General features: G+C 36.9%; 1 protein-coding gene across 1 annotated transcript in view; it reads left to right on the top strand.

Moving 5' to 3' along the window:
* Nucleotides 1-8,528, top strand: part of lsg1 (large 60S subunit nuclear export GTPase 1) — a 38,158-nt gene extending 29,630 nt beyond the window's left edge. Inside the window, exons 10-14 of the mRNA XM_028795040.2 lie at nucleotides 746-889; nucleotides 1,498-1,621; nucleotides 2,006-2,085; nucleotides 2,251-2,427; nucleotides 7,628-8,528. Of these exons, the coding sequence (XP_028650873.1) occupies nucleotides 746-889; nucleotides 1,498-1,621; nucleotides 2,006-2,085; nucleotides 2,251-2,427; nucleotides 7,628-7,807 (705 nt within the window). The 3' untranslated portion in view covers nucleotides 7,808-8,528. The remainder of the gene's footprint in view (nucleotides 1-745; nucleotides 890-1,497; nucleotides 1,622-2,005; nucleotides 2,086-2,250; nucleotides 2,428-7,627) is intronic.
* The last annotated feature ends 19,418 nt before the right edge of the window (nucleotides 8,529-27,946 follow it).

Genomic DNA, 27,946 nt, shown 5'->3' with positions numbered 1-27,946 from the left:
CTTTGGCCATAAAGGGATGCATATGGTCAGCAGCAATGTTGTGATATGCAAAATTGCTATAAGAAGGCCTAATGTATCATGAAAACATCTCCCACAGCATTTCACTACCATCACCACCCTGTCCCATTCACATAAGTCAATCAATATGACTGCATGGATTCAAACTGTTTTATCATAATTCTGACATTAATATCTGCATGTTAAAATTAAGATTTGCCAGACCAGTTCACATTTTTCCGGTTTTGGTGATCACATATCCACTGTAGCCTCATTTCTCTGTTCTTACCAGACAAAGATGGAATATTGTTCATTGCATCCTTCTCATCAATTCCAGAAATTGTAGTATGTGAAAATCTCAGCACAACAGCTGTTTATATGCTGGAATGACCTTGTTTGGTGCCAACCATCATCATTACAGTCAAAGTCATTTAGATCTTAGATTTTGCCCATTTTATAATTTCATTCAATCAATAACTAAATCTTGACCATAACTGTATACTATACCATACATATCATTCTGCAGTCACAAGATTGGCTGTTTAGAGGAATAGACTTGTGTTGATGAGCAGGTGTACTTGATAAACTGGCTGAGTGTGCGTATGTATTTTTTTTTTTTTTTTTTTAAATAAATTCTAAATTTGTTAGAATTTTGAGATTGTCCTGGGTTTTTATCAACTACTAAAATTTTTTGCTTTGAAAATGGAGTCATGTATATATGAGCAGATTATTTCTATTTACATTTCAGACACTCTTTGTGGAGCCTGGTTTATGTCTCTGTGACTGTCCTGGACTGGTGATGCCATCTTTTGTGTCCACAAAAGCTGAAATGATCTGCAGTGGGATCCTGCCCATAGACCAAATAAGAGATCATATGCCACCCATATCTTTGATATCCTTTCCATTTATGTAATATTTTTTCTCTCTCAACATTTGTTTTGGAAATGCAAATCACCCTTAATTATCTATGGGAGAATGTAAGAACACAAAAGAGGACACATTATGTTCACAGTCACTGTATTTATTTTGACATCCAATAAATTAATAGTGAACACTTTTTCTCTTCTCAAATAGTGGGAAGTAATCTTTTTTTCGTTTTTCCAAGGGCATCTTTGACATTGTTTGCCATTTTATACACTGGTCACCAATGAGTTTTGCTATGACATAAACTTTCTCTTCATTTTGCATGAAAACATGCAAATTTATAAGCTTGTTTCATATACTGTTGATGTGAAAACTACACATTGTCAGAAGTTATTCAATTGGACAGTGCTGTCTTCATCAAAATGTTTCTATAAGTAACAAGAAAGACCTTTAATACCCAGTTAACCTAATATGAAATGCCAACAAATATTTGCACAGATAGTCATGCTGCCCTTAATTATAAAATATGTATTAACCACACGTCTTGCTTAATAGTGTGCCGAAACAGTCTTTTTTTTGTTTTTGTTTTGCTCTTGTGTCCTAGATTGTGTACATTACAGTTCTTAACTTTTTCACGTTTGTCAGCATATTCCTCGGCATGTCCTAGAAGCAACCTACGGTATTAAGATAGTTCATCCTAGAGAAGATGAAGACCCAGATCGACCACCAACAGCTGAGGAACTGCTTGCAGCTTATGGGTGTATGCTAATTTGTGTGCTTATGAAACAGAATCTGTAAAGTATTACTAAAATAAGATTTCCCTTTGACAATAATTAGTTTGTTCTGAATAACTCATTCTAGAGATATTGTACTAAGCAAAAATTTTCTGAATTTAGGATTTTTTTGTTATAATAACTTCCATCCATGTGACCCAGCTCCTACCCCCATAAAGGGCTGGTTTAAAGCATGGAAGTTCCACTTCGGCAACTTTCACTTCATTGATAGCACAGTATGTCTTCTGTGTTTAGGTTAATGTTTGGACATGTCTTTACTTCTGAACTTACCTTTCTATTTTGCGTAAAAAATATTAGCAAAATCACTAATATTTTTAATAAATGATTTTTGACTACATCTGCTTTTACAGATATGAGAGGTTTTATGACGGCACATGGACAACCGGACCAGCCAAGATCAGCACGCTATATCCTGAAGGATTATGTTAATGTGAGTTTATTTGCCCCATCTGTATTAATATCACTTTCCCCCAATGCCAGATACTAGAACTGTGAGTAGTAACAGTTAATCTTGTATGGATAATCCAGTTTATAGAAGTAAGAATGTGAAATGACAGCTGAAGTTTGAGTTCCAAAACTTTTGTGTCTGGCTCAGGGTAAACTGCTGTACTGCTATCCACCACCTCACATAAATCCAGCAGATTTTCAACCCAAACACAGCAGAATTGAGAAAGAGCTGACTTGTGTAGACAATGGTTACACGACTGCACAGAACAAGACAAAACCAATCAACAGAATTGAGAATCCTGTAGACAAGAACTTTTTCAGTCAGGTGAGTTAATGATTTTTTTTTTAATTTATTAAACAGCTGATATTAAGTATTTGTAGTTTTTAAACAGTAAATTAAACAGTAATTTAAGATTCATATTACTTTATATTTAGTGGTTGTTCTACACAAGAATTGTAATGTCAAGTGTACTAATTGTGGGTCTCTGCCTTTCAGAAATTCCATAAGAATGTATATATACCTGAAATTATAAACTGACACCTCTGTTTTTTCCATTATTGATAATATGGAATATTTGTTTGCAATAGTTTGAGACTATAGATAAGTTTTTTGTCTTTGCTGCACACAGAGTGTACTGTACTATTACAGTATAAATATTTGTTTTAAATTATATTTTTGATAGCCTTTGGTCTGTGCTGATGGAAAGCTGACTGTCTGGATTATGTCTGTTTGAGTTTGAGATGACCTTTGTAGAATGTTAATTTTGAGGTGAACTGACAATTTCGTAGTGTTCCCAAACACCAAAAAGAATTTACATATCATATCAGAAGATATAATTGCCGAAAAGTTTTCAATCTCTTGGTAGAGCTATCCAGGTTTTTCACTAAAATATACTAAGAACTAGGCATTTTTTTAAGGTCAGTGACCTTAAAAGATCAGAACCAGGGAAATTCTGTAGCATTAATGTCCCACTATATTTACTGCTTTTTTTCCTCATCCCCTTCATCCTGCATATATGAACCTTTTAAACAACAAGCCTACCACTGGTTTGTACAATTAAAGAGTGCTAACATTATAGCATGTGAACTTAATCAAGAGACCATTGGTGGTTTTCACATTGTAGGCAACTGATAAGCAACCAAGAAATCTGAGTCTGTGTTTCCCTAGATTCCACAACTCTTTTTCCATAGCCCATTTTCAGTAGATGGTATGTAGTAGTAGATACAATTACTGGATATTCTAAGTCTGCCAATCCTGTATGTGAATTGAGTCATTTTACATTGCAGTTTAGTGTTGAAGTATTTGGATTATTACTGTAACATTAGTAAATTTTCCTAGGCTTTTCTAGCATTTTTATTTTGTTACCCAGTGCCCGATTTATGAAGACCAGCAACCATTTTTATATTTATCCTTGGTTATAAACACCAAATGGTATTTGTGTGTATGTTACTATCTCTATTTACACCTCATTGAATGAGGTACAAAAATTGCAGCAGTTATTAAGACTAAAATTAATTCAAAACAATAATGTAATGGTAATACAAATTTAGTTTTGGTTATTGTGGAAAAACAGAGTGGAAAGTGATTATAGTATTTCTGCTAAAGCATCTGATAAAGTTAACTTAAGAAATTTTACAAACGCGAGAAACTTCTCAGTCTGTCCAGCTGATTTGTATGGTTAATAGCTAAGCTGTTTCAACATCTCACCCAGACACTTTTAAGGGGTTGTCAAGGTTTCTGCCTAAACTGCGTGTTATAGCAGTTGAACTGTTCAAGATTCCCGTAACTTTTTCCTTAACATTAACTGCCAATTTTATTTTCCGAATATTTTCGCTTTATTGTTATAGATTAACATCTGCTTAATAAGGAAAACATATATTTTGAATCTCAACATTTGTACTTTTTCCAAATTTCAACATTTTGGCCCATCCCCAAATGGGGATCATGACACATACTACCTAGTTTTGGAGCCATACTGGAAAACACTCAACATGTAGTCCAACATTACACTTGCAGCACTGTTTTCTTGCGTTAGTCTTACACACTGCACACTTCCTTTGTTTGCCCATTTCTGTGCATTCAATGTAGTGACCAGTTCCAGAGGTTCTGATATCAACAGGAAGACAACTCTTGGCTGGTTTGGAGAAGGATTTCCTCCCGGTTTAAAGTACATGATCCCCAAATGGGGATCATGGCAGTTAATGGGTTAAAGAAGTTCTCCCAGGCTTCAGGCTTAAATGCACTTCTCCTTAATTTCCACTGATGTCCTCGATTTACTTTTAAGCTGAAAGAATTCTGCCTGATCTGCTTTAAACCTCTGAGGGTTGCAGTAGGCTAAACAGGTTTAATTCTCTTATCAGAGTACAAGAAGTCCTGGGATACAAATGATTGCTCTCCTCTGCAGAGCTTCAGGTGCTGCTATGTTTAACTTGTTATTGCTTTTACTTCCATGTATAAAAGTTTGGTGATGGAGTCAAAAATTCACTATTGTGATAAATTCAGATTCTAATTCTATGTTGTTCAAAACATTGAGAAATTCGATTTTAGTGAGGTGTTTGTATGTATATGTGTGTGTGTCTGAGGAAGATCACAATTGATTTTCATGTCGTTAAGTTGCAATTTTTGTCTGTGAATTATACATTTTTTGTTTTGTGTTGAGATCCAGTTTGACCTATGTCCAATGATAACTGCCATAGGAATTGGTAAACGTAACAGGGATTTTCAGTCTTTTCCATTTAGTCATGAGACTGAGCCCATGGATTTAGAAAATTTTTGCATGAGTAGTTTGTGACATACATAATTTAAATATACATTCACACACACACATGCGCACACATACTGAAAAGAAATTTATAAGTGAAGATAGCTAGCCGACAGCTTGTTTGCTTTAAGCATATACTGGAGGATGAAAAGAAAGAAATTAACACATCCCCTAGATCTGTGCAGGTTGATGTGGATAGTTGCATTAGGCCACCCTGTACCAATATTAGTCTAATTTGTGCAGCTCATTTACTTCATTTGACCCAATGTGATTAGTTTAAAATTAAATATTACGGAGGTCATTTATTTGTATACATAATTAGATTAGATAAGCTATACTAATCCAAAGGGGAAATTTAAAATAAATATTTAGAACATAATAAATATTGTACAGGTATACAGGCACTTTTTTTTTTTTTTTTTTTTTTTTTTTATTTAAATAAATCTCAAATTACCCCAAATTAAGATTGCTGAAAATTTTTGGTCTGATAAAAATGCCTTTGGGTAAAATTTGTTTTTGCTTTTATGCTTTACAATGTAAATACATCCAACAATCTAACTGCTTTTCAAAAAACTGAAACAAAAATAAAAACAAAAATAAAAAATAAAAAAGCATTGTTGCACCACAGTCGGTGAAATTGCCTCATAGCTCCAGAAAGCTTTGTTTGATTCTGCATGAAGCTTTTGCAATAACCTTTTGTCCATGTTTTGTATTTTTTTCACCTTCTTGTAAGTTTACATGTTTTATATTTGTAATTAATTTAAAACACTTTGTAGACATCTGTTTTCACTTTGATATTAGTCAATTTCTGTTGATCAATTAAAAAAAAACATTGAATCCACTGTTTGATTCAATGTTGAACAACAACAAAATGTGAAAACTTTGTTTTTTTTTTTTGTTTTTTTTTTAATAGGCACTGTAATCTAAGGATGTGCTTATCTTTACTTTAAGCTTGTATGAGGGAGTGTGAGAAAGCCTTGTTCTGTGAATTCATTGTATATACCAAAAGATGCTGAGATTGGATACAACAATTTGACCCTGTAGGTGTATGGAATATAAGCAAACTATAAAAACTACTACATTGCTGAAATACATTACATTAACAATTACTATTAGTTTGTTTTATTTATCTATTTTTAACCATTCATTTTTAATCATTCAAAAGTAATACTTGAACAATGTTAAGTATGGCAAGTTGTATATACAGTCTACTTGAACGCACTTAGTAGTTTTTAGATGCGTGTCACTTTTGTTATAGATTTCAGTATATATCTTTTTGAAAAATGGTAATTTAGTACGGATTTTACCGTCAACTCCAGTGATCTAATATTTTCTTGGCAAACTTTTGTTTTTAATGAAATTTAATTTAATGAAATTTTGAACCATATCACTATTCTGTGATAAGCACGCAAATAATCAAAGCATTTTTAAGTTTTCTGAAGCATCTTGCCTTTTGGCCAATAGGCTTACCATATCTCTCTCTCTCTCTGTCATATTCATATATATATATATATATATATATATATATCTTTTATATATATATATATATATATATATATATATATGGTTGCAATAGTTTACTGTCAAATAAATGCGAAGAGTACACGACACGTGTTTCGCCCTCATTCTGGGCTCATCAGGTGTACACACTCCACTGCACACCCTCTCGGGAATCGAACCTCGGACGTCAGCGTCAGAGGCGATGCCCCTAACGTTGCGCCACGGCGTGTGGTTCGTTTATTTGACAGCATGTCATATATATATATATATATATATATATATATATATATATATATATATATATATGTGTGTGTGTGTATATGTGTGTGTGTGTGTGTGTGTATATATGTATATATATATATATATATATATATATATATATATATATATATATATATGTATAATTTGCAGCTGGAGATCCAAGAAGGGAGAAAAAACGAATCACGTATCATAAAATATATTTTTTTTTTTTTTTTTTATTCCTATCAGGGGTCTTCATCAGATATATATATATATATATATATAGAGATAGATAGCTAGCTATATTGTGGAAGGTAGACTCGGACACAAGTAGGCAGACACAGGAAGTCCCGAAACACACACGTTTATTAATAATAAAAGTCCACACACAACACAGTGCCTTGCACCAAACACCCTTGTGTCAGTCCCTTTCTCCTCAAGTCTTTGAACTGCTACTGCCACCTTTCCACCTCTCCTCTAAAGTGTTGCCTTCTTCCTCCCAACTCCGGCTGTCTCACTCGAGGGAGGCGGCCTCTTATATAATCACCCGGACGTGCTCCGGCTGCTCTCTGATGAACTTCCAGCAGCACTTTCTGATGTGGCGGAAGTGCCGCATAAGCACCTGGAAGCACTCTGGGTGTGGTAGAAGTGCTGGCTTCTAGGGCTCCACAACTGTCCGGGCCCTCCTGTGGTCCAGGGAAGGTATTGTCCCTCTCCCAGTCCCTCCAGGTGTCCCGGCCGGGCACGAGTCCTGTCCGTCTGTCACAATATATATGCCAGCTAGAAGAACATGTTATCTGCAGTCAAGCCTGTAATAAGCAGTTATTTTTTGCCCTTTCTCCCAAGTCAAGTGATGCTTCTCAAGTTATATGGTTCAGAACAGTGTTCATAAGTTAGTCCATTTATTAGTGAAATAATTTTTCATTATTAAGTATTAAAATACAGCATTTAATCAATTTAATTTCTCTTCAGCACTATTAGAATATCCTTGGCATTCTCATCTACCTCTGTTATGCCTTGCAGGATAATGTTCGGGCCCTCACTAGAGGTGTTCAGTCAGTAATGGGCTACCATCCAGGAGGTCTCTCCAGCTCAACAGCAGCAAACACAACAGAAAACATCTTGGGTAAACCCTGGAAAAAGCATGGGAACAGGAACAAAAAAGAGAAGACTCGAAGGCTTAACAAACATTTGGATGCATAGCCTTCAGGTTTTGGAATCTGATGTTTCAGAGTTATGACCAGTATTGAACATCTGTAAATTTTATATATCTTGTACTTTGGACATGGGTGCACATATCCTTTGCACATTTTTAATCTAATTCTACTATTAGCATTATTTAACTTCAATAATAAGGGAAATTGCAATTTTTGGTACTACTTTGTAACCTTTTACCAGGCAAGCATAAAACATGTTGAAAAGAAACAAAAGTATTTATTACTGAATTGCAAACCAAAATAACATATTCAAGTCACAGCTACATTTTCAGGTATTAATGGGAAGACACATTCTGTTTTCCCTTTTCTGTGATAGGGAATTACTTTTAATTTAAAACTGTTCAATATTATGGTATTTAGAAATGTAAGCAGCAAATTAATTTTCCAAGCATCTCATAAAGCCTTAATCTGAGAATGTGGTGCGTTTGGTGTTGTCAATAGTCAAGCCAGTGGTACTTCTGTTAAACTATGCCTGATTGCAAAGCTTGAAATTCTTACTGTATATTCATCATCAACTATTAATGCAACGATCATTACTTTATGTTTGGGAAGTAGACAACATTGTTTTCATATTGAATATGTTTATATGGCAGAGTACATTGTAATAAAAAAATTGCAGTAATAATTGAGTAAATTTTATAGCAAAAGCAGTGTTAATTCTGATCCAATGTAAATTAAAAAAAAATAAGAGTACTTTCTTAATTTTACAGTTAGGGTCACATTCTTTAGTTTCTTGCTGAAATCATTACACTTACATTATTCCATTTGCATCAAGTGTTTAACTGTGAACAGGTTGCCACAAAATTCTCCTAAGCTTGAAACAGTAAAGTTAATTTAACAGTAGTAAAATTTTTCATGTCTAATAGCTTTTGAGTTAAATGTGTTACTGAAGCAGAAAACTCTCTCTTTCTACAGTTTACCAGAAGTCGCAAAACTAATTTTATGATGCTCTGAAAATAAACACATAGCTTTCAGATATGACCTGCAGTGCCTATTACTTCATACTTGTTATAAACAGTACATCTGCAGGATTTGCAGGATTTTATTGCCCCCAATATAAAAATTGGTAGTTTTAGTACTGAATTTAATGATTTTACTCATTGCTAACATGTTTCTCCATTTATAGTTCTGTAAGAATACATTTTCAACATAACAAAATGGATCTATATTGTTAAAAAAATCACATAAGTATATTTACTCATTAAATTTTATTTGCATTCCCTAAAAAAGTACTATAAAATCATGTTATTGTTCTCTCAGTTGTAGGTTTAAAAACTTTGAGCAGCATTAAATAAACTACTTAAATCCAATTATAATTGAAGAAATAATAAGTATGAAAAGTGCAATAATTCAACATATGATGTGGCAAAATACAATATGGGAGGAATGCACTGTAATAGAATTGTGATATTTTTGTGATATTAGATAATCACGACTCAATCAGTATTTCCAGTTACTAAAAATCATATATGGTGGAATGGTTGTTTACTTTTGCACAGCTCATTTTTCAGTTGCTTACCCAGATTGCTGCACACAATTACAATTCCTGCATAGTTAAAATACAAAATGTGTTTTGTGTCAAAAGAAAAAAGAAAAAGAACAGAAAGACACTGAATATAAAAATACTGTACCAAGCAACATGTACATAAAATTTCCCCCAAACTATGCGACTCTTCAATTCCACCAGAGGGGGTAAACGTTGAACATTATTCAAGTTATTGTCTGTTTTTTTTTTTTTTTTTACCTGCATTTTTTATTACTCTTTAATATTTTTGCTGCTGGAATATGTGAATTTCCCCCTGGGATTAATAAAGTATCTATCTATATATATATATATATATATATATATATGTGAGTACAACCATCACAAATACAAAAGGTGAAGGGGGAGGACAGAAGCAGCCAACAAAATTTTAAGGCTGTTCACAGTAGGATTAAAAGCATGTAGGTGATGGAAAACAATCAACATTGAGGGAACCTGATGGAAAATGGTTAACATTCAGGGAACCTACTTCATTAATAAGAAACATTTGGAAAGCTGAATAATGAAGGAACTTGCAAAGGAGAAAGAGGCTATCTGAGCAGAGACAATGTGATTGAAGTCATATGGGCCAGAGTTCGCCAAGTCCGGTCCTGGAGGACTACCGTGGCTGCAGGTTTTCATTTTAACCCTTTTTTTAAATGAGTGCCCTGTTTGTGCTGCTAATGAACTTATTGTGAATTCATTTTAACTGAATTGCTTTTTTTACGATTTGTTCCCCTAAATTTTTTCATCGTTCTTCTGAATTGTTTAATTTCTTTCCTTAAATGTCTCCCAAACAGAAATGAAATGTGAAGTGAGAGAGCCAACAGAAGACCAACTAAGTCAGGGCCTCAAACTGAAACCAATTTCACTCCAACCAGCTGCTTAATGAGGTGCCAATTCTTGTTGATAATTAAACTCATTCTTTAACTTCGTGGCCTTGTTGCTGTTCTCGTGGTGCATTAGCAGACATTTCAGAAATTGTTGATTTTCTCTTTTCTAAAAGCACTGTTAAAATGTTTTGGGGACCTGAGCAGATCAACATTCCTGAGACCTTTATCTTTCTTTATTTTCAGATATTGTATGATGGACACCAGTTGTTTTGGTTCATTTTGTATCTCATTATTGTTTGGCTGCTAATTAAGGAAAAATAAACAATTAAGGGGTCTGAGTCTTCAAGAAGAAGTCAATTAAAATTAGTTCAAAAGAAGTTAATAAAGCAGCAAAAACAGGTCACTAATTAAGAAAAGGGTTAGAATGAAAACCTGTAGCCACTGTGGTCCTCCAGGACTGGAGTTGGCGACCCCTGATATAGGCCCTTTGTGGTGAGCACTGTTGTACAGAATGTAGAAGAAAAAGGACAAGGAAAGACTGCACACCAAAAATACTAAAAATATTTCCCAATGTGCTGATGTAAAATGGGATTCACATAGATGGTATACTGGGTTGTCAAACTATGAGTTATACATGTACAATTTAGGAGTACATACTAGTTATGGTATTGGTTTTGTGATATAAAAATCAAGAATGAAATGAAAGTTATAATATTGAAACTGAACTCAATGAAATCTAAAACTGCATAAATAGAAATGGAACTACTTAAATAACTCAAAGCCTCACAAAATTCCGAATCAGCTTATGAAAAATGATAAATTGTCTATGCATCTGTTTTTTACATGCTTGAGTCATTTCAGTGTCCTGGCAGCTACAGGCTCCACTAGAACAAACCCTGAAAGAAGTGTCTAATCATCATACAAATATCAGCACTCACTCATTCAGTTCATCAGTCAATCCAGTTTCCACATGTTTATAATTGAGAAGGAAAGCCCTTGCAGAATGCACTTTTTACATACAGTGACTGTTCGAAGATAGTTTTATTAATGTATTCTTCTAACTTTAAACTACTGTATTTTTTTCCTAATACCTTTGATGCTCAGAGGTAAAATCAGGAGCACTTTGCCTTCTGTGTATGTTTTGATCAGAAAAGTACGCCTCAGATTTCTATTTTTTAGATTAATATGAACCATGTGAAAAACTGTAATAAAAAGGAAAGCACATTAGCTGATGATTTGGAAGGTGTCTGAAGAAGTGTCAATTAATTAATTGTGGAACACCTCATTTTTTTTAAATCTAAAACCGTAAAAATGGTAACTAAGTACAGTGGTACCTCTGGTCATGACCGTAATTCGTTCCAAAACTCGATTTTGGTCGCGACCCGAACGTAATTTCTCCATAAGATTGTATGTAAATACAATTAATCCGTTCCAGACCGTACGAACTGTATGTAAATATATATATTTTTTTAAGCACAAAAATAGTTAATGATACCATAGAATGCACAGTGTAATAGTAAACTAAATGTAAAAACATTGAATAACACTGAAAAAACCTTGAACAACAGAGAAAACTAACATTGTAAGAGTTCGCGCTAGACCCTTACGAACTGCTCGCTGTAAACTTTTTTTTTTTTTTTTTTAATCACAGGGAAAAAAAATTAAATGCCACTTCTCTTGCGAAACCTTTCAAACCATCCTACTGGCTTAATGAGGTGCCAATCTACTGGCTTTAAATTCCTTACCTTCACCACTCGAAGAAGGATTTTTTTTTCAGCAAATCGCCAGGAATCTTCCTGGCTTTTGTGCATATGATCGCCTCGCTTACGCTTCCCCCTGCAAGTTGCTTCTCATTCAACCACACTAGCGACAGTTTTTTCACCTCTTCCAGCACTTGAGGCCTCTGCTTGGTTAACATTGTAACTCCTTTTGCAACATCAGCTGCTTTGTTAGGCCCTGTATACGCAAACAAAAGAAAATGGGAAACTGAGAATGGGAAATCATTGGCGCATACGAACATGCGTAGGGAAACTGGCCGCCAGTGTTTTTGTTCGCCACCAGAGCGTGTGGTTGTGAACAGATGCAAAATTTTGGAAACTTTTTGATCGTAACCCGATTTGTACATGTTCGTGACCAGAGGTTCTACTGTATCAGTAAATGACTAAATCAGGGCAATGGAGTGAGTATTGACTGAAGAGAAACTATTTTGTGTGATAGAAATGAGTAAATCTAGGCCAAAGAGTTGCACCATTTACCTTAAATTGGTAGTATACTAAACTGGAAGAAGTACTATGTGAGTACCTTTGCCTGTATTAGCCTCTTCTAACCAAAAATACTCATTTTAGGTATTTTTAAAAGTTGAATTTTAACTCTAGAATCTACTTTGTCTTGAGGCAGCCACAAGAACATCTGGATAACACATTCACTCTTAATACCCTACAGCCCTTATATGTCCCTGCAGTTTCTGATCTCTGAGTAAAATAGGACAACAGCTAGTAACTATTTTGTTAATTATTATTTTGATTAATTGGGGGTGTAAAAAGTGCAATGTTTGTGCAGATGTGCAAGCACTTTATTCAAAACTTAAGATGTGCATGTAAAAGAAAATTCTCATTATCCATCCATCCTCCCTCTTCCGCTTATCCGAGATCGGGTCACAGGGGGCAGCAGCTTGAGCAGAGATGCCCAGACTTCCCTCTCCCCGGCCACTTCTTGTAGCTCTTCTGGGGGAATCCCAAGGCGTACCCAGGCCAGCCGAGAGACATAGTCCCTCCAGCGTGTCCTGGGTCTTCCCCGGGGCCTCCTCCCGGTTAGATGTGCCCAGAACACCTCACCAGGGAGGCATCCTAATCCAATGCCCGAGCCACCTCATCTGACTCCTCTCGATGCGGAGGAGCAGCGGCTCTACTCTGAGGCCCTCCCGGATGACTGAGCTTCACACCCTATCTTTAAGGGAAAGCCCAGGCACCCTGCAGAGGAAGCTCATTTCAGCCGCTTGTATTCGCGATCTCGTTCTTTCGGTCACTACCTATAGCTCATGACCATAGGTGAGGGTAGGAACGTAGATCGACTGGTAAATCGAGAGCTTTGCCGTACAGCTCAGCTCCTTTTTCACCACGACAGACCGATGCAGAGCCCACATCACTGTGGACGCCGCATCGATCCGCCTGTCGATCTCCCGTTCCATTCTTCCCTCACTCATGAACAAGAGCCCGAGATATTTGAACTCCTCCACTTGGGGCAGGATCTTGCCCCCAACCCTGAGAGGGCACTCCACCCTTTTCCGGCTGAGGACCATGGTCTTTGATTTTGAGGTGCTGATTCCCATCCCAGCTGCTTCACACTCGGCTGTGAACCAATCCAGAGAGAGCTGAAGATCACGGCCTGATGAAGCAAACAGGACAACATCATCTGCAAAAAGCAGTGACCCAATCCTGAGCCCACCAAACCGGACCTCCTCAACGCCCTGGCTGCGCCTAGAAATTCTGTCCATAAAAGTTATGAACAGAATTGGTGACAGGGCAGCCCTGGCAGAGTCCAACTCTCACTGGAAATGGGTTCGACTTACTGCCGGTATTGCGGACCAAGCTCTGACACCGGGTGTACAGGGACCGAACCGCCCTTATCAGGGTTTCTGGTACCCCATACTCTCGGAGTACCCCCCACAGGATTCCCTGAGGGACACTGTTGAATGCCTTTTCCAAGTCCACAAAACACATGTAGACTGGTTGGGCAAACTCCCATGCACCCTCCAGGACCCTGGTAAGGGTGTAGAGCTGGTCCACTGTTCTGCGACCAGGATGAAAACCACACTGTTCCTCCTGAATCTGAGGCTCGACTATCCGACGGACCCTCCTTTCCAGGACCCCCGAATCGACTTTTCCAGGGAGGCTGAGGAGTGTGATCCCTCTGTAAAAAATCTCATTAGTAGAAATAAAAAGGCTCTTTCATTAAGCTTCACAAAAATGCATAGGAAATCCTCCTTTATAATGTCAAAGGCTAACTTTATAGCTGATTCGCTAAAGGCATTTCAAGAACAGCAAAAATCCGACACTATCATACTGACACATTTATTGTCATGTACAAAATACAGTGGAACTCTTAATGCACGTGCAAGACCAACAGACACCATACTGCCACTCAGAGTGAATCTTGCTTTGTAAAATATATATAACACATAATATGATAGGAGGAAAGTTGACTGTATATGAGGCATCATTTAGTAAAAAAGAAAAATATGATTTGAGTAAGCATCTGCTGTCAAAGCACCTTGTCTGTGTGATTCAGAATGTGCCCCAGCAATGTGGATAGGATACACTCCATTGTGCATTACCCAAAAACTAGATAACCATTTTACATTTATTTTTGACCATTTGAATAATTTTGTTAGGTTAAATATTTTCTACTGATGCGTCTAAAAAACAGGTACTAAAAACTAATTCTGTTAAATGATTTGAACAAGTTACTTTATTTTAATTTTGTCACTAAAATTATTGCATATATTTACAACAACATATTATTAAGGGCAAACAGATTCCAAAATATTCATTAATTATTACAAATATTTTTCAACAAACTTGTTTATGGGGATGCAAGAAATATTTTTTTCTATTAAACATTATCTGTAACAGGCTGTTTCCAAAAACTGCCAACCCCTCACTCTCTCCCCTCCCCCCAATACAAAAAATTGATGTTGGGGCCATTAACTGTTTAGTAATTACCTCCTTATTGACAGGAAATGGAAAAGGAGGGTGCTAAGTGGTGTAAGATGATGAAAATCCATGGACCTAGTCCTAGATTAGAGTGGTGCGACAAATCTGGAAAAGAAGCTAAATTGAATAAACTAAAGGAAAACAAAGGGGGGTCAGATGTATGTATGACAGAGTATGAGCTAAATGCAACATAGTACAATCTCCCAAATGTCATTTGGGTATCACTTAAGGATCTCTCTTTTTTGAAAGGTTGTTTAATTAAACCAAAATGTCTCTACTTTGATTATACTGATCCTTTATTGAATAACAACTGTTCTTAGGATTTTGCTACCAATGAACAGCTCACCCGCTATCCAACAAATCTGTTCAATACTGTTAAAACAGAAAAGCAGAATGAGTTTGTGATCATCACTCTGAACTGGATATGTAGGTTAGAAAGTGGACTGACAAATTTATGGATTATGTGGCTTTTTCAATCATTAAATACTTTATTTCTGAGTCTTCCTGTCTTCTTTGTTATTTGTTATTAGCTGGATAAACAACACTTATTTTTTGTTAAAATAAAGAGCTTTTGAATAAACTTTTCATATTCCATCTTTTTTGTGTTCTTGTCTGATCAGAGAATATCACACCTTCATGGTGAACCTACTTAAGTCTCAGGCTGTTTCATTTCTGCATTTCATCTTTCCTTTAGAATTACCCTTTTCAGGTAAAAAAACAATAAACCAAGTACCACTATCACTTGATAGCTTCAAGACCTTGAAAATAACAAGATGAAGGTCTTCTTTTGAACACAGGAGCAGTTCACTGCATCCAATTAAACTGTCTCAAACACTGCCTTTTGTCAGCAGTATCCATTGTTGAGAATAGCTCACTCTTCCTTAAAACTGCAATATTGATTTATTTGCAGAGGCAACATTTTATTTATCTGCTTTTCTAGGAAGAGCCCAAGTGAAATTGTCTACCACCTATTTCACTTTCATGTCTGTTTTTCCTATCTTTAAAGTTTCTTTTTGAAAATAAAAAAATAAAGAAATAGCTATTTCTATTTTTGTGGTATTGTCTCTTTACTCGTCATCATTACAACAGAAAAGAAATAACATTGATGCAATATTACAAGCAACCTGGACAACCTGTTATGTGTATACTGCTTAATCTCTAATTCTTCCTCCTACATTACTTATCAAGGTCATTTCTAATAAAAGTAGCTATATTATCGTAGTATTTCCCTCTACTTACCCTTTACCTGTTTTCCCTCAAGGGTAAGTGTACTTGCCAAGTTCGTTATCGGGCTGGTCTACTGTTGCATTTTAAGATGAACACACACAGACCCTAACCACAACAGTGCCCCATGAATGACACACACACGCTGATTAACCTTTAGCACTTTAGGAATAACACAGCCTGTCACTCAGCACTTCAAGAGACTTACTTATTATCGGCATGAACAACATACGATGTTTTAATGATATCTCAGACCTAAATATTACTTTTGGTCTACAAGAATACATTTAAACATATGAAGACTCGGCACTCTTGACTATAGGCCATTTATAAGCCAAGAATACCTTCTTTACGTACTACTCTACTATTGAGTGAAGCTCTCACTCGCAGCCTTAATAAACCTCACAGCACAGAGGTAATGGCCAACTTCTGGCTGCAGTAGCTGCTCAAAGAAATCTAACTTATTATTTCAATCACTCTATAGACATTAAGACAAAGCATAGAAAGTTAAAAGCAGCATGGTATTTATTACAAGAATAATAATACCACTGGAACAAAGAATAATAGAAAATAGGTACTGATAGGAATGTCTGGATATATATATATATTAGTCTTTAGAAAAAGCTTACAAAAAAGTTACAGATGACAAGGACGAATGTCCCAGGGCGGCGTTTGATTTAGCAATCAATGTTCATGATGCTTTTCTGACGATCAGTGACATCTTCTTCTGTTCTTCTTCCTCCCTCCTTCCTTCCTTACTTCCCTACTCACTCCTCAGACGAGGCATATTTATTCTAAAATTGTACCAGGGGGTTTTGCAAGATGTGATTGATAGATATTCTGATTGGCTGGCTGTCAATATGAAGAATTAATTCACTGTCCGTTTTCCCAAACAATAAAACTTTTTATGTTCTCTGAGGTGTCTGCAAATCTTCCTATAAAATAATTAGATGTCCATCCATAAAGTAATCAATATCCTTAGGCATCGGCTCAGTCTTTCTTTCCCAGGCTGTAAAACCATTTTAGCACTATGCTATGAACAACTTATAAAAGTGAGGTGTAAGGGAAGAGGATATGCCTTGATTTGTCCTGAATGTAGTTCATTTGTTGTCTTGTCTTGAACAGAATATAATGGAAAATTAAACCAAAATGTACAGATATTGTACCCCACAGCAGTAGCTTTAACAAAAATAAAGCTAGTTGCCAGTTACAGAGAACTAGGGCATCCGACTGCATTATTATATTTTAAATGTTGCTACTGCATGAGTGTTAAAGGCACAGATTGACAAAACATGTTGCCTTTATGCCACTTTTTGGTTAATACCAGGAACCATAATCAGCCTAACAGTTACAGATGTTTTTCAGTTTTAAGCAAAAAGTCTCAAGGTAGCATTATTTATACCAGAATTACTGGCTATATTTTAATTCTACCATTAACCTAAAATTCCTATATTAACGGGACTCATATAGCATTATTTTTCTATATTTAACCATTGATATCTGTGTTTATGTATGTAAATGATATGACATTTAGTACTTTACTGTCATTGTATTATAGTTGTACATTTTCCTTTTGTTTTTCTGAGCCTACTATGTGAAGAAAGCAATGTCAGCATGAATTTAATTAGACTTTTTTCAACAGCTTTGCACTATTTGGTTGTAAGAAGTATTTTTACACATAACTCAATCATAATATCCCTCCCTTTCTGTGAAGTTCTCAGCAGACTGTTCTTGTTCATTCTCCATCGTTAAGTTTACAATCAAATGGATCCAGAGTGGCTTCTCCAATTTTGTTCATAGTTATACCTACCTGCTCATAACTTCCTTTCAGCTTCAATGTCAGGTGTTATTAATTTTCATACTGCCATTTTGAGTATTTTTTCATGATGGTGACCATGTTGTTGGTTGAGCAACAGTGGTCCATGACCACAACATACTAATAGGAAGTTGCGCTGCAAGACATCATTGCTCAGACAGCATTTAAGATGTCAAATTTGTAGTCCTGATATTATATTTTGGATTCAGAAAAAAACACCTATCTTGTGACATTAGATAACAGTAACATTATTTCAACAATTCAGAATCCGGCATGTGTTATTCTGAGGTAACATTTTGGCTTTGATGTTTAAATTCATTTGATTTTTTGACTTGGAGCCCTGCTTGTTTAATGAGATCAAGTTTACCATTTCATCTCCGGATCTTTTGTTCAAATATTTCCTGCCAAATTTCTCTCTGACAGAACAGCAAAATTCAACTTATGTAATACCTTTTGTACATCAGCCATCTGAGCAATCATCAATATTGCACTCAGAGTCCAATATCTCTTCTACAAGCTATGGCAGCCAGCTTAATGGTAAACCTCATCCACCTAATATTTTCATGTATGACTTTAAACATGAAAGAATGGTAGATAGCTTGACTGTCTCAATGACAGTACCTGTGGTAGAGTACCCTCTTTCAGGAATCCACACAACCAATCATCAAAACTAGGCAAACACTTTAAAAATTCACTTCATCGTAGACACTTGTAAGGAACTACATGCCAGTGAAAGGAAAATTAATTTCAAGATACTGTAAATAAAAAAGTACTGAAAATAATTTGCAGATGTATATTGACAACATAGTTATATCTTCCATTTCATCTGCTATTGAACAAAGTGTTGCTACAATGTAAACTATTTTTTGCCAATTATTTCAAATATGACATTTTAAGGTGAGTCTCAGATATTATATATTCAGACGGTTTTCTTACAGCTTTACTTGATTGTTAAAACTAGATTTCTAAATATTACGAACTTTTTCCAAATCCTGTCTGTGACGATTTCATCAATGTTTTTCAGAATTTGAGCAAAAACCTTCATTTCTTCTTGCATAATTTGACTGATCAATCTGTGCTTACCAAACCACTGTTCATCATTTGTTAAAGTTAATTGACTTCTATGCATTTTTTGCTTGTGTATTCTTTGCAGTGTTTTTTCTCTAACAATTCATTAATATTTGTATTCTTTTATACACTTACTTTATACAGTTTGAAAGGAAATGTCATGTGATTTATAAAGTACAATATAAATGCTATAGTGTGCAAAAGACACTATATTAATTTTTTAATTATTATCTGATGATGGTTCCCATTATGCAAACATGATAGATAATGTGGGGATCACACATTAAATGAACACCAGTGCATGAACCTGGCTGATGAAGTTTTCTACATGAGGGTGAATGTCATTCATTTTATTTATATCCTATTTAGCAAACAGATGCAGATGCAGAGCGCCGATGTGTTCCAAACCTTACAAATCTTACAAAACACCCTTTCCTAATTCGGCTAAATTACACTGGACCATTTTGCATAGTTTAATTAGGTTTGTAACTAAATCATCATCATACTTCATGTACGCATTTACAGTATGCAGTAGATGTAATATATTATAGCAGTGGTTTCCAAGATAACTCCTAGGGGACACCCATGGTTGCAGGTGTCCCCAGAAATTTATTTCACCATCAAATTAGCAGGTCTTTTACTTTTATCTTATTCTTAATATTTTTATTTTATTAATTTTCATTGTAATCATTCCATACATCCATATTGCATCCGGCGCCGCCGTGAGTGGCAGCCTTTTCAGCAGCTCCGTGTATGACTGTATATGTATGTGTACTTTTCTACTTTTATTTTTCTATTTTTATTTATTGATCACTCCTACCACTTTATTTTATGTTGATTCCTTCCCTGGACACACTTACTTTTACAACGTGGGCATGGATTTTAACACGCCGAGACTCGCCTATTCAAGTACTCAACTTCGGGCGCTGAGAACAAATGCCAGTGCCGGTGTGGTTCCATATTTACCCGACGAGGTAAGAAGGCGGTATCGTGGCAGCAGAGCCGGCACTAAGCTAAAAAAGAAGCGGCTTGCGAGAAAGTGGCGTTTCAAGCCTTCGGTGCCTTCTGTGATTCTGGGGAATGTAAACTCAATCTCAAATAAGATCGACGAACTGGCTGCGCTGGTGAAAAATGTAAGGACCTACAGAGAATGCAGTTTGTTGTGTTTCTGCGAAACGTGGCTAAATAACACCATCCCAGATGCCAACGTGGAGCTACCCGGGTTTAGCACAGTTAGAGCGGACAGAGATGCAAGTACCTGTGGTAAGCACAAAGGAGGAGGACTCGCTCTCTATGTTAATACACGGTGGTGTCACTCTGGACATGTTAACGTCAAAATCTCCACTTGCTGCAGGGATATCGAACTGTTGGCCGTAAGTTTACGTCCCTACTACTTGCCCAGAGAGTTTGGACATGTCATTGTTGTCATCGTGTACATCCCTCCTCGGGCAGACGTGGAGTCAGCGAGTGACATCATCCATTCCGCTGTTGCTAAGTTACAAACGCAGCACCCTGAGGCGCTTGTGCTAATCGCTGGAGACTTTAACCATGTGACGCTGGACAAAACATTGCCTGCATTTTCCCAGTATGTGGACTGTAACACCCGGGGAAATAAGACTATTGATTTACTGTATGCAAACGTTAAAGACGCATACAGTGCCACCCCGCTGCCTGCGCTTGGGAAAGGAGATCATAACCTGGTTCAGCTTCAGCCTCACTATAAACCAAAAGTTAGAGTCCTACCTACAACCACACGATCATTCAGGAAGTGGACCCCGGAGGCTGAGAATACTCTGAGAGAACTTTTTGGAACTACAGACTGGGATATCCTGCAGGGATCTCATAATGAGAACATTGAGGAAGTTGTTGACTGCACTACTGACTACATCAACTTCTGTATGGACATTGCAGTTCCAGTAAGAACAGTACGCTGCTATGCTAACAACAAGCCATGGATTACAAGTGACATCAAGGGACTTTTGAATCAGAAGAAAAGGGCTTTTAAAGACGGTGATCAGCATGAGCTCAAGCGCGTGCAGAAGGAACTCCGAGTCCAACTCAGGGCGGCGAAGGAGCAGTACAGGAGAAAGCTGGAGCAGAAGTTGCAGAATAACAGCATGAAGGAAGTGTGGGATGGGATGAAGATCATCACTGGCTGCAGCTCGAAGCGGGGTACCACCATTGAGAGAGACGTGAAGAGAGCAAACCAAATGAACAACTTTTTTAACAGGTTTGACCACCCTAACCCACTCTCACTCTCACCTCGGAGTACTGCACCCTCCACACATCCTTCTGCTGATACCAGCGTAGGAGAGACATCCCCACCCATAATAACAACAGCGCAAGTGAGCAGAGAGCTGAGGAGACTTCGTGCCAGCAAAGCAGCGGGTCCAGATGGAGTATCGCCACGACTGCTGAAGGTCTGTGCATCGGAGCTGGGGGGTCCTCTACAGCGCATCTTCAACCTGAGCCTGGAACAGGGGAGAGTCCCGAGGCTTTGGAAAACATCTTGTATCACCCCAGTCCCAAAGGTATCACGTCCTAGTGAGCTGAATGACTTTCGGCCTGTTGCTCTGACATCACATGTGATGAAGACCATGGAGAGGCTGCTGCTTCACCACCTGAGGCCACAGGTTCAACACGCCCTTGACCCTCTGCAGTTTGCATATCAGGAGAAGGTGGGAGCGGAAGATGCCATCATCTATATGCTACACCGATCCCTCTCCCATTTGGACAGAGGCAGTGGTGCTGTAAGAATCATGTTTCTAGACTTCTCTAGCGCCTTCAACACAATCCAACCTCTGCTCCTTAGGGACAAGCTGACAGAGATGGGATTAGATTCATACCTAGTGGCATGGATCGTGGACTATCTTAAAGACAGACCTCAGTATGTGCGTCTTGGGAACTGCACGTCTGACATTGTGGTCAGCAACACAGGAGCGCCACAAGGGACTGTACTTTCTCCGGTCCTGTTCAGCCTATATACATCGGACTTCCAATACAACTCGGAGTCCTGCCATGTGCAAAAGTTCGCTGATGACACTGCTATCGTGGGCTGTATCAGGAATGGGCTGGAGGAGGAGTATAGGGACCTAATCAATGACTTTGTTAAATGGTCCGACTCAAACCACCTACACCTGAACACCAGCAAAACCAAGGAGCTGGTGGTGGATTTTAGGAGGCCCAGACCCCTCATAGACCCAGTGATCATCAAAGGTGACTGTGTGCAGATGGTGCAGACCTATAAATACCTGGGAGTGCAGCTGGATGATAAATTAGACTGGACTGCCAATACTGATGCGCTGTGCAAGAAAGCACAAAGCCGGTTATACTTCCTTAGAAGGCTGGCTTCCTTCAACATCTGCAATAAGATGCTGCAGATGTTCTATCAAACAGTTGTGGCGAGCGCCCTCTTCTACGCAGTGGTGTGCTGGGGAGGCAGCATTAAGAGGAAAGACGCCTCACGCCTGGACAAACTGGTGAGGAAGGCAGGCTCTATTGTTGGCATGGAGCTGGACAGTTTAACATCTGTGGCAGAGCGAAGGGCGCTCAGCAGGCTCCTATCAATTATGGAGAATCCACTGCATCCACTAAATAATGTCATCTCCAGACAGAAGAGCAGCTTCAGCGACAGACTGCTGTCACTGTCCTGCTCCACTGACAGACTGAGGAGATCGTTCCTCCCCCAAACTATGCGACTCTTTAATTCCACCAGGGGGGGTAAACGTTAACATTTAACATTATACAAAGTTATTGTCTGTTTTTTTTTCACCTGTATTATTATCATTCTTTAATTTAATATTATTTATTGTATCAGTATGCTGCTGCTGAAGAATGTGAATTTCCCATTGGGATTAATAAAGTATCTATCTATCTATCTATCTATCTACAAACAGATCAATTTATAACCCAACAAATTTGAAAACAAATCAAACCCCACCCCTGAGAAGGAGAGCTTAGCTAAAGGAAAATTTCTTTAAGCTTTTTAATAAGGCAACATTAGACAAAAGAAGGGGAGAAGTAAATATCTATATAAATAAGAGATGGAGAAGGGAGTTAAATGCAATAATAGTTAATTCTCTTATTCTAAAATAATATTGATTAAATCCTGCCAAGTTTTGAAAAAATTTTGTACAGATCCTCTAACTGAAAATTTGATTTTTTCCAATTTCAAATAATATAAAACATCGGTTTCCCACTGACTTATAAGAGGAGAATTAGGATTCTTCCAATTTAACAAAATAAGTCTGCGTGCCAAGAGTGTAGTGAATGTAATCACCGTTTGCTTGTCCTTCTCCAATTCCAGTCCATCTGGAAGGACACCAAACACAGCTGTTAGTGGGTTAGGAGGGATTGTGATACTAAGGCTGTCTGAGAGGCACTTAAAAATTTTTGTCCAAAATGATGTTAGTTTGGTGCAGGCCCAGAACATGTGACCCAGTGAGGCAGGAGCTTGGTTGCAGCGCTCGCAGGTTGGATCCTGGCCTGGAAACATTTTGGACAGTTTTAAGCGAGACAGCTGAGCTCGATATATAATTTTTAGTTGAATAATTCTATGCTTTGCGCATATAGAACTCGAGTGAATTCTCTGCTTTGCTACCTTCCACTCCTTTTCTGATATATTGATTAAGAGGTCTTCTTCCCAATGTCCTCTTGGATCTTTGAAAGGTAGGGACTCTAATAAGATTTTATATATTGCGGAAATAGTGTTTGTTTCCTCGGAATTGAGCAGTATTTTTTCCAGCATTGTGGAGGGTGCAAGGTGGGGGAAATCGGGCAATTTCTGTTTAACAAAATTTCTAATTTGAAGATAGTAAAAGAAATGTGTAGCTGGGAGGTTAAATTTTGAACGTAATTGTTCAAAAGATGTAAATATGTTGTCTATATAAAGATCTCTGAGCATTTTAATCCCAAAACTTTTCCAGGTATTAAAAACTGGATATACTTGCGAAGGTTGAAAGAGGTGGTTCCCTTGCAGAGGTGCCACTGATAAAAGATTTTCCATCTTAAAATGCTTCCTAATTTGGTTCCATATTCTGAGTGAGTAAAGCACAATTGGGTTATTAGTATATTTGCGATAACTTTCATTTATTGGAGAGCAGAGCAGGGAATATAAAGAAGTACTACAGGATTTTACTTCTATTGCAGACCAAGCCTGTGTATGTGCATTTATTTGTGTCCAGGTTTTTATGGCTTGTATTTTTGCTGCCTAGTAATAAAACTGATAATTAGGGAATGCCATGCCACCTTCTGCCTGAGGTCTTTGTAGGGTCGCTCTTCGGATACGTGGGTGTTTTGAGTTCCAAATGAATGAGGTTATTATTGAATCTAACTGTTTAAAAAACGATTTATTGATATATATTGAAATGTTTTGAAATAAAAAGAGAAGTTTAGGAAGGATATTCATCTTAACAATGTTAATTCTTCCGGCTAGAGTGAGATGAAGGGTTGACCATCTATGCAAGTCTTGCTTAATTTTTTCCATACAGACGCCAAAATTTTGTTGATAAAGAGCTTTATGTTTACTTGTGATATTTACCCCTAGGTATTTAAACTGATCTGCTATGGTAAAAGGTAGGGTGTCTAATTTAATATTATATGCTTGTGAGTTCACTGGAAAGAGTATATTTTTATTCAGATTAATTCTAAGACCAGATATCTTTTGAAATTCTGTTAGTGCTGTTAAAACAGCAGGGACAGTGTTTTCTGGGTCCGATATATATAAGACCATATCATCTGCATATAGAGAAATTTTCTGTTCTAGTCCTTCTCTGACAATCCCCTTTATCTGATAAGAATTTCGGCAGTGAACCGCCAGTGGTTCAATAGCAATTGCAAACAACAGTGGCGACAAGGGACATCCTTGTCTGGTACCACGTTCTAGTTTAAAGTAGTCTGAGCAAATTTTATTAATACAAACTGAAGCTTCTGGACTGGTATACAGTAGTTTGATCCAAGCACAAATATTTGGGCCAAACCCAAATTTCTCCAATGCAGTGAAAAGGTAATTCCATTCGATCATGTCAAATGCCTTTTCTGCGTCTAATGATAGTAATATCTCTGGGGTGTTTGATTTTGCTGGTGAATATATAACATTAAACAAGCGTTGGAGATTTGAAGATAGATGTCGGCCTTTAATAAATCCAGTTTGATCTTGTGATATTACCGAGGGCAGCACTTTCTCCATCCTTCTAGCTAGGATTTTTGAGAGTATCTTAACATCATTATTCAGGAGTGAAATTGGTCTATATGATGCACATTGTAACAAGTCCTTATTTTGTTTAGGAAAGACGGTGATTAATGCTTGTCGAAATGTTAGGTAGTATTTGGTGGTCTTTAGCTTCTGTAAATGTTACCAATAAGAGTGGAGCTAGCTGAGTGGAGAATTTCTTATAAAACTCTACGGGGTAACCATCAGGGCCTGATGATTTCCCGCTTTGTAGTGACTTTATAGCGTCTAGTAATTCTGTTAGCGTTAGAGGTTTATCCAGTTCCTCAGCACTTAAAGCATCTATTTGTGGTATTTGTGAATTATCCAGAAATGCATTAGATTGCGTGTTGTGTTCTTTGGGCTCAGTGGAATATAAAGACTTATAGTAATCTCTAAATGTGTGCATTATTTTATTATGGTCGATGATTTCTTCTCCATTCTTGTTGGTGATTACTGGTATTGCATTGTGAACTTCTTGTTTATGAATTTGTTGAGCTAAAAGCTTATTAGCTTTTTCTCCGTGTTCATAGTAATGCTGTCTAGACTTATAAATAAGTTGTTCAGTTTCTTTAGTTGTTAAGATGTTAAGTTCTGTATGCAGGGCCTGCCTTTTCCTGTGAAGAGCTTCACTTGGACGCCTGGCTTGTTCTTCATCTATTCTAGTAATTTCATTTCTTAGCTCTGACACTTTCTTGGTTTCTAATTTATTTCTATGGGAAAGATATGAAATAATCTGGCCTCTTAAGAAGGCCTTTAGAGTTTCCCAGAGTGTTCCTGCAGAAACCTCTGTGGACGTGTTTGTCTCTAGGAAGAAGCTGATTTGTTTGGATATAAATTCTGTGCAGTTCTCGTCTGCCAATAAAAGAGGGTTAAGACGCCATCTGTGAGGTGAGTATGAGGGGCTTATTGATTTTAGCTCCAAGGCTAGAGGGGCATGGTCAGAGATAACAATTGTGTCATATTTGCATGATTTAATTGTAGGCAGGAAATTATTATCTATAAAAAAATAATCAATTCTTGAGTAGCTATAATGCACTGGTGAGTAGAACGAATATGTTCTTGAGTTTGGGTTAAGAAACCTCCAGGGGTCTGATAAGTTGTGATCATTTAAAAACTGTGTAATTATCTTTGCAGTATTAGATGTCGTCCCCCCTGTCACAGGAGTCCTATCTAAGAGTGGATTTAAAACACAATTAAAGTCCCCAGCCATTATAATTTTATGAGTGTTCACATTGGGAATGGATGCATATAGATTTTGCATGAATTCCTTATCATCAACATTGGGTGCATAAACATTTATCAAAATCATTTTACTGTTATATAAGTTGCCCATGACCATCACATATCTCCCTTCAGGGTCCGACACTACCTCTGATGCTACAAATGGAACTGTTCTATGTATGAGAATTCCCACCCCTCTAGTTTTCTTTATAAAGCTAGAATGGAACATTTGGCCAGTCCAGTCTTTTTGTAATCTGAACTGATCCTTGGTTAGTAAGTGGGTCTCCTGTAGAAATACTATTTTAGCGTTTAAGCCTGTTAGGTGAGAGCATACTTTCTTTCTCTTTAATTCGTGATTCAGGCCTTTAACATTCCAGCTCACAAAGTTAACTGTCCCATCATGGAGACATTGATTCTGAGTTTTTAATGTCATTTATAGTTTTAATTGGTAATATGGCAGTTTTAATCTTAGTTTCAAGATTCCCCATGAGTTGTTGCATGTTAGCCTGTTGTTGCATTGATATTTATAATTATAAGGATTATAAGAATAGATTAGATATAACCTGCTCTCCTTCTCTCCCCCCTTTATCCCCCCACCCCCCCATTTTGCCTCCCCACATGAGGCTAGACCCCACTTCGCGATGTTCCAGTCCTCTGACATATGAAGAGACAGAGCACGTCCGAAACAAAACAAACCCCACCCTGCAGCGGCGTTACAGAATTAAAACAGAGATATCTTTTACAGTTAAATCCTTAATACTATCTGCCGAAAATGTTCTCATTAACAATATTTAAGCTTGAAATAATCTTAAGCACTTTTAAGTTAAGATATTAAGATTAAAAAAAAAAAAAAACAACCCTGGGAATGATTTTAAAAACTAGTCTAGGGTAAACCTGGTAATTCCTACTGTAATAGTATAATGGTAATTGTATAAATAGTAGAACAAGCAATAAACCAAGGGTATGAAGTTAAACAGTCTACTTTAAGGTATAGTAAAATAAAAAAGTAAATAAAAAAAAAATAAATAAATAAAATAAATAAATAAATAAAACGAATCCTACTTTAATCACGTCCACATTTTCACACTCACGTCTATAACTCTATAACTCTGATTAAAACATAAACATATAAAGTCCAGATAAAAAAAAAAAAAAAAGAAAATAAGGGATGTATAATTATAATACCAGTCTCTGTAAACATGGATCCAGCGATCAGATCATAGGTCCTTCCCGTGCCTTGATAGAATACGGCTCTTTAATTTTAATTAACTTTCAAAAAAGTGTCGGAAACAGCTTCTTTAATTCTTTTTCAGCTTCTTCTTTGCTGAAGAAAATATAATGTCGATCTTGAACTTCCACTTTCAGTTTGGCAGGATACAAGAGGCTGCATTTGATATCGGCTTCCCGTAGCATCCTTTTAATGTCGATGTAGGATCTGCGTTTTGCAGCTGTTGATGGTGAGAAGTCGGGAAAAATACGAATAAGATTATTTTCGAATATAATCTCTTGCTTGTGTCT

This window comes from Erpetoichthys calabaricus, chromosome 2 (genome assembly GCF_900747795.2).
Source record: "Erpetoichthys calabaricus chromosome 2, fErpCal1.3, whole genome shotgun sequence".
Taxonomy (NCBI): domain Eukaryota; kingdom Metazoa; phylum Chordata; class Cladistia; order Polypteriformes; family Polypteridae; genus Erpetoichthys; species Erpetoichthys calabaricus.
This window is presented reverse-complemented; position numbering and strand designations above follow the sequence as displayed.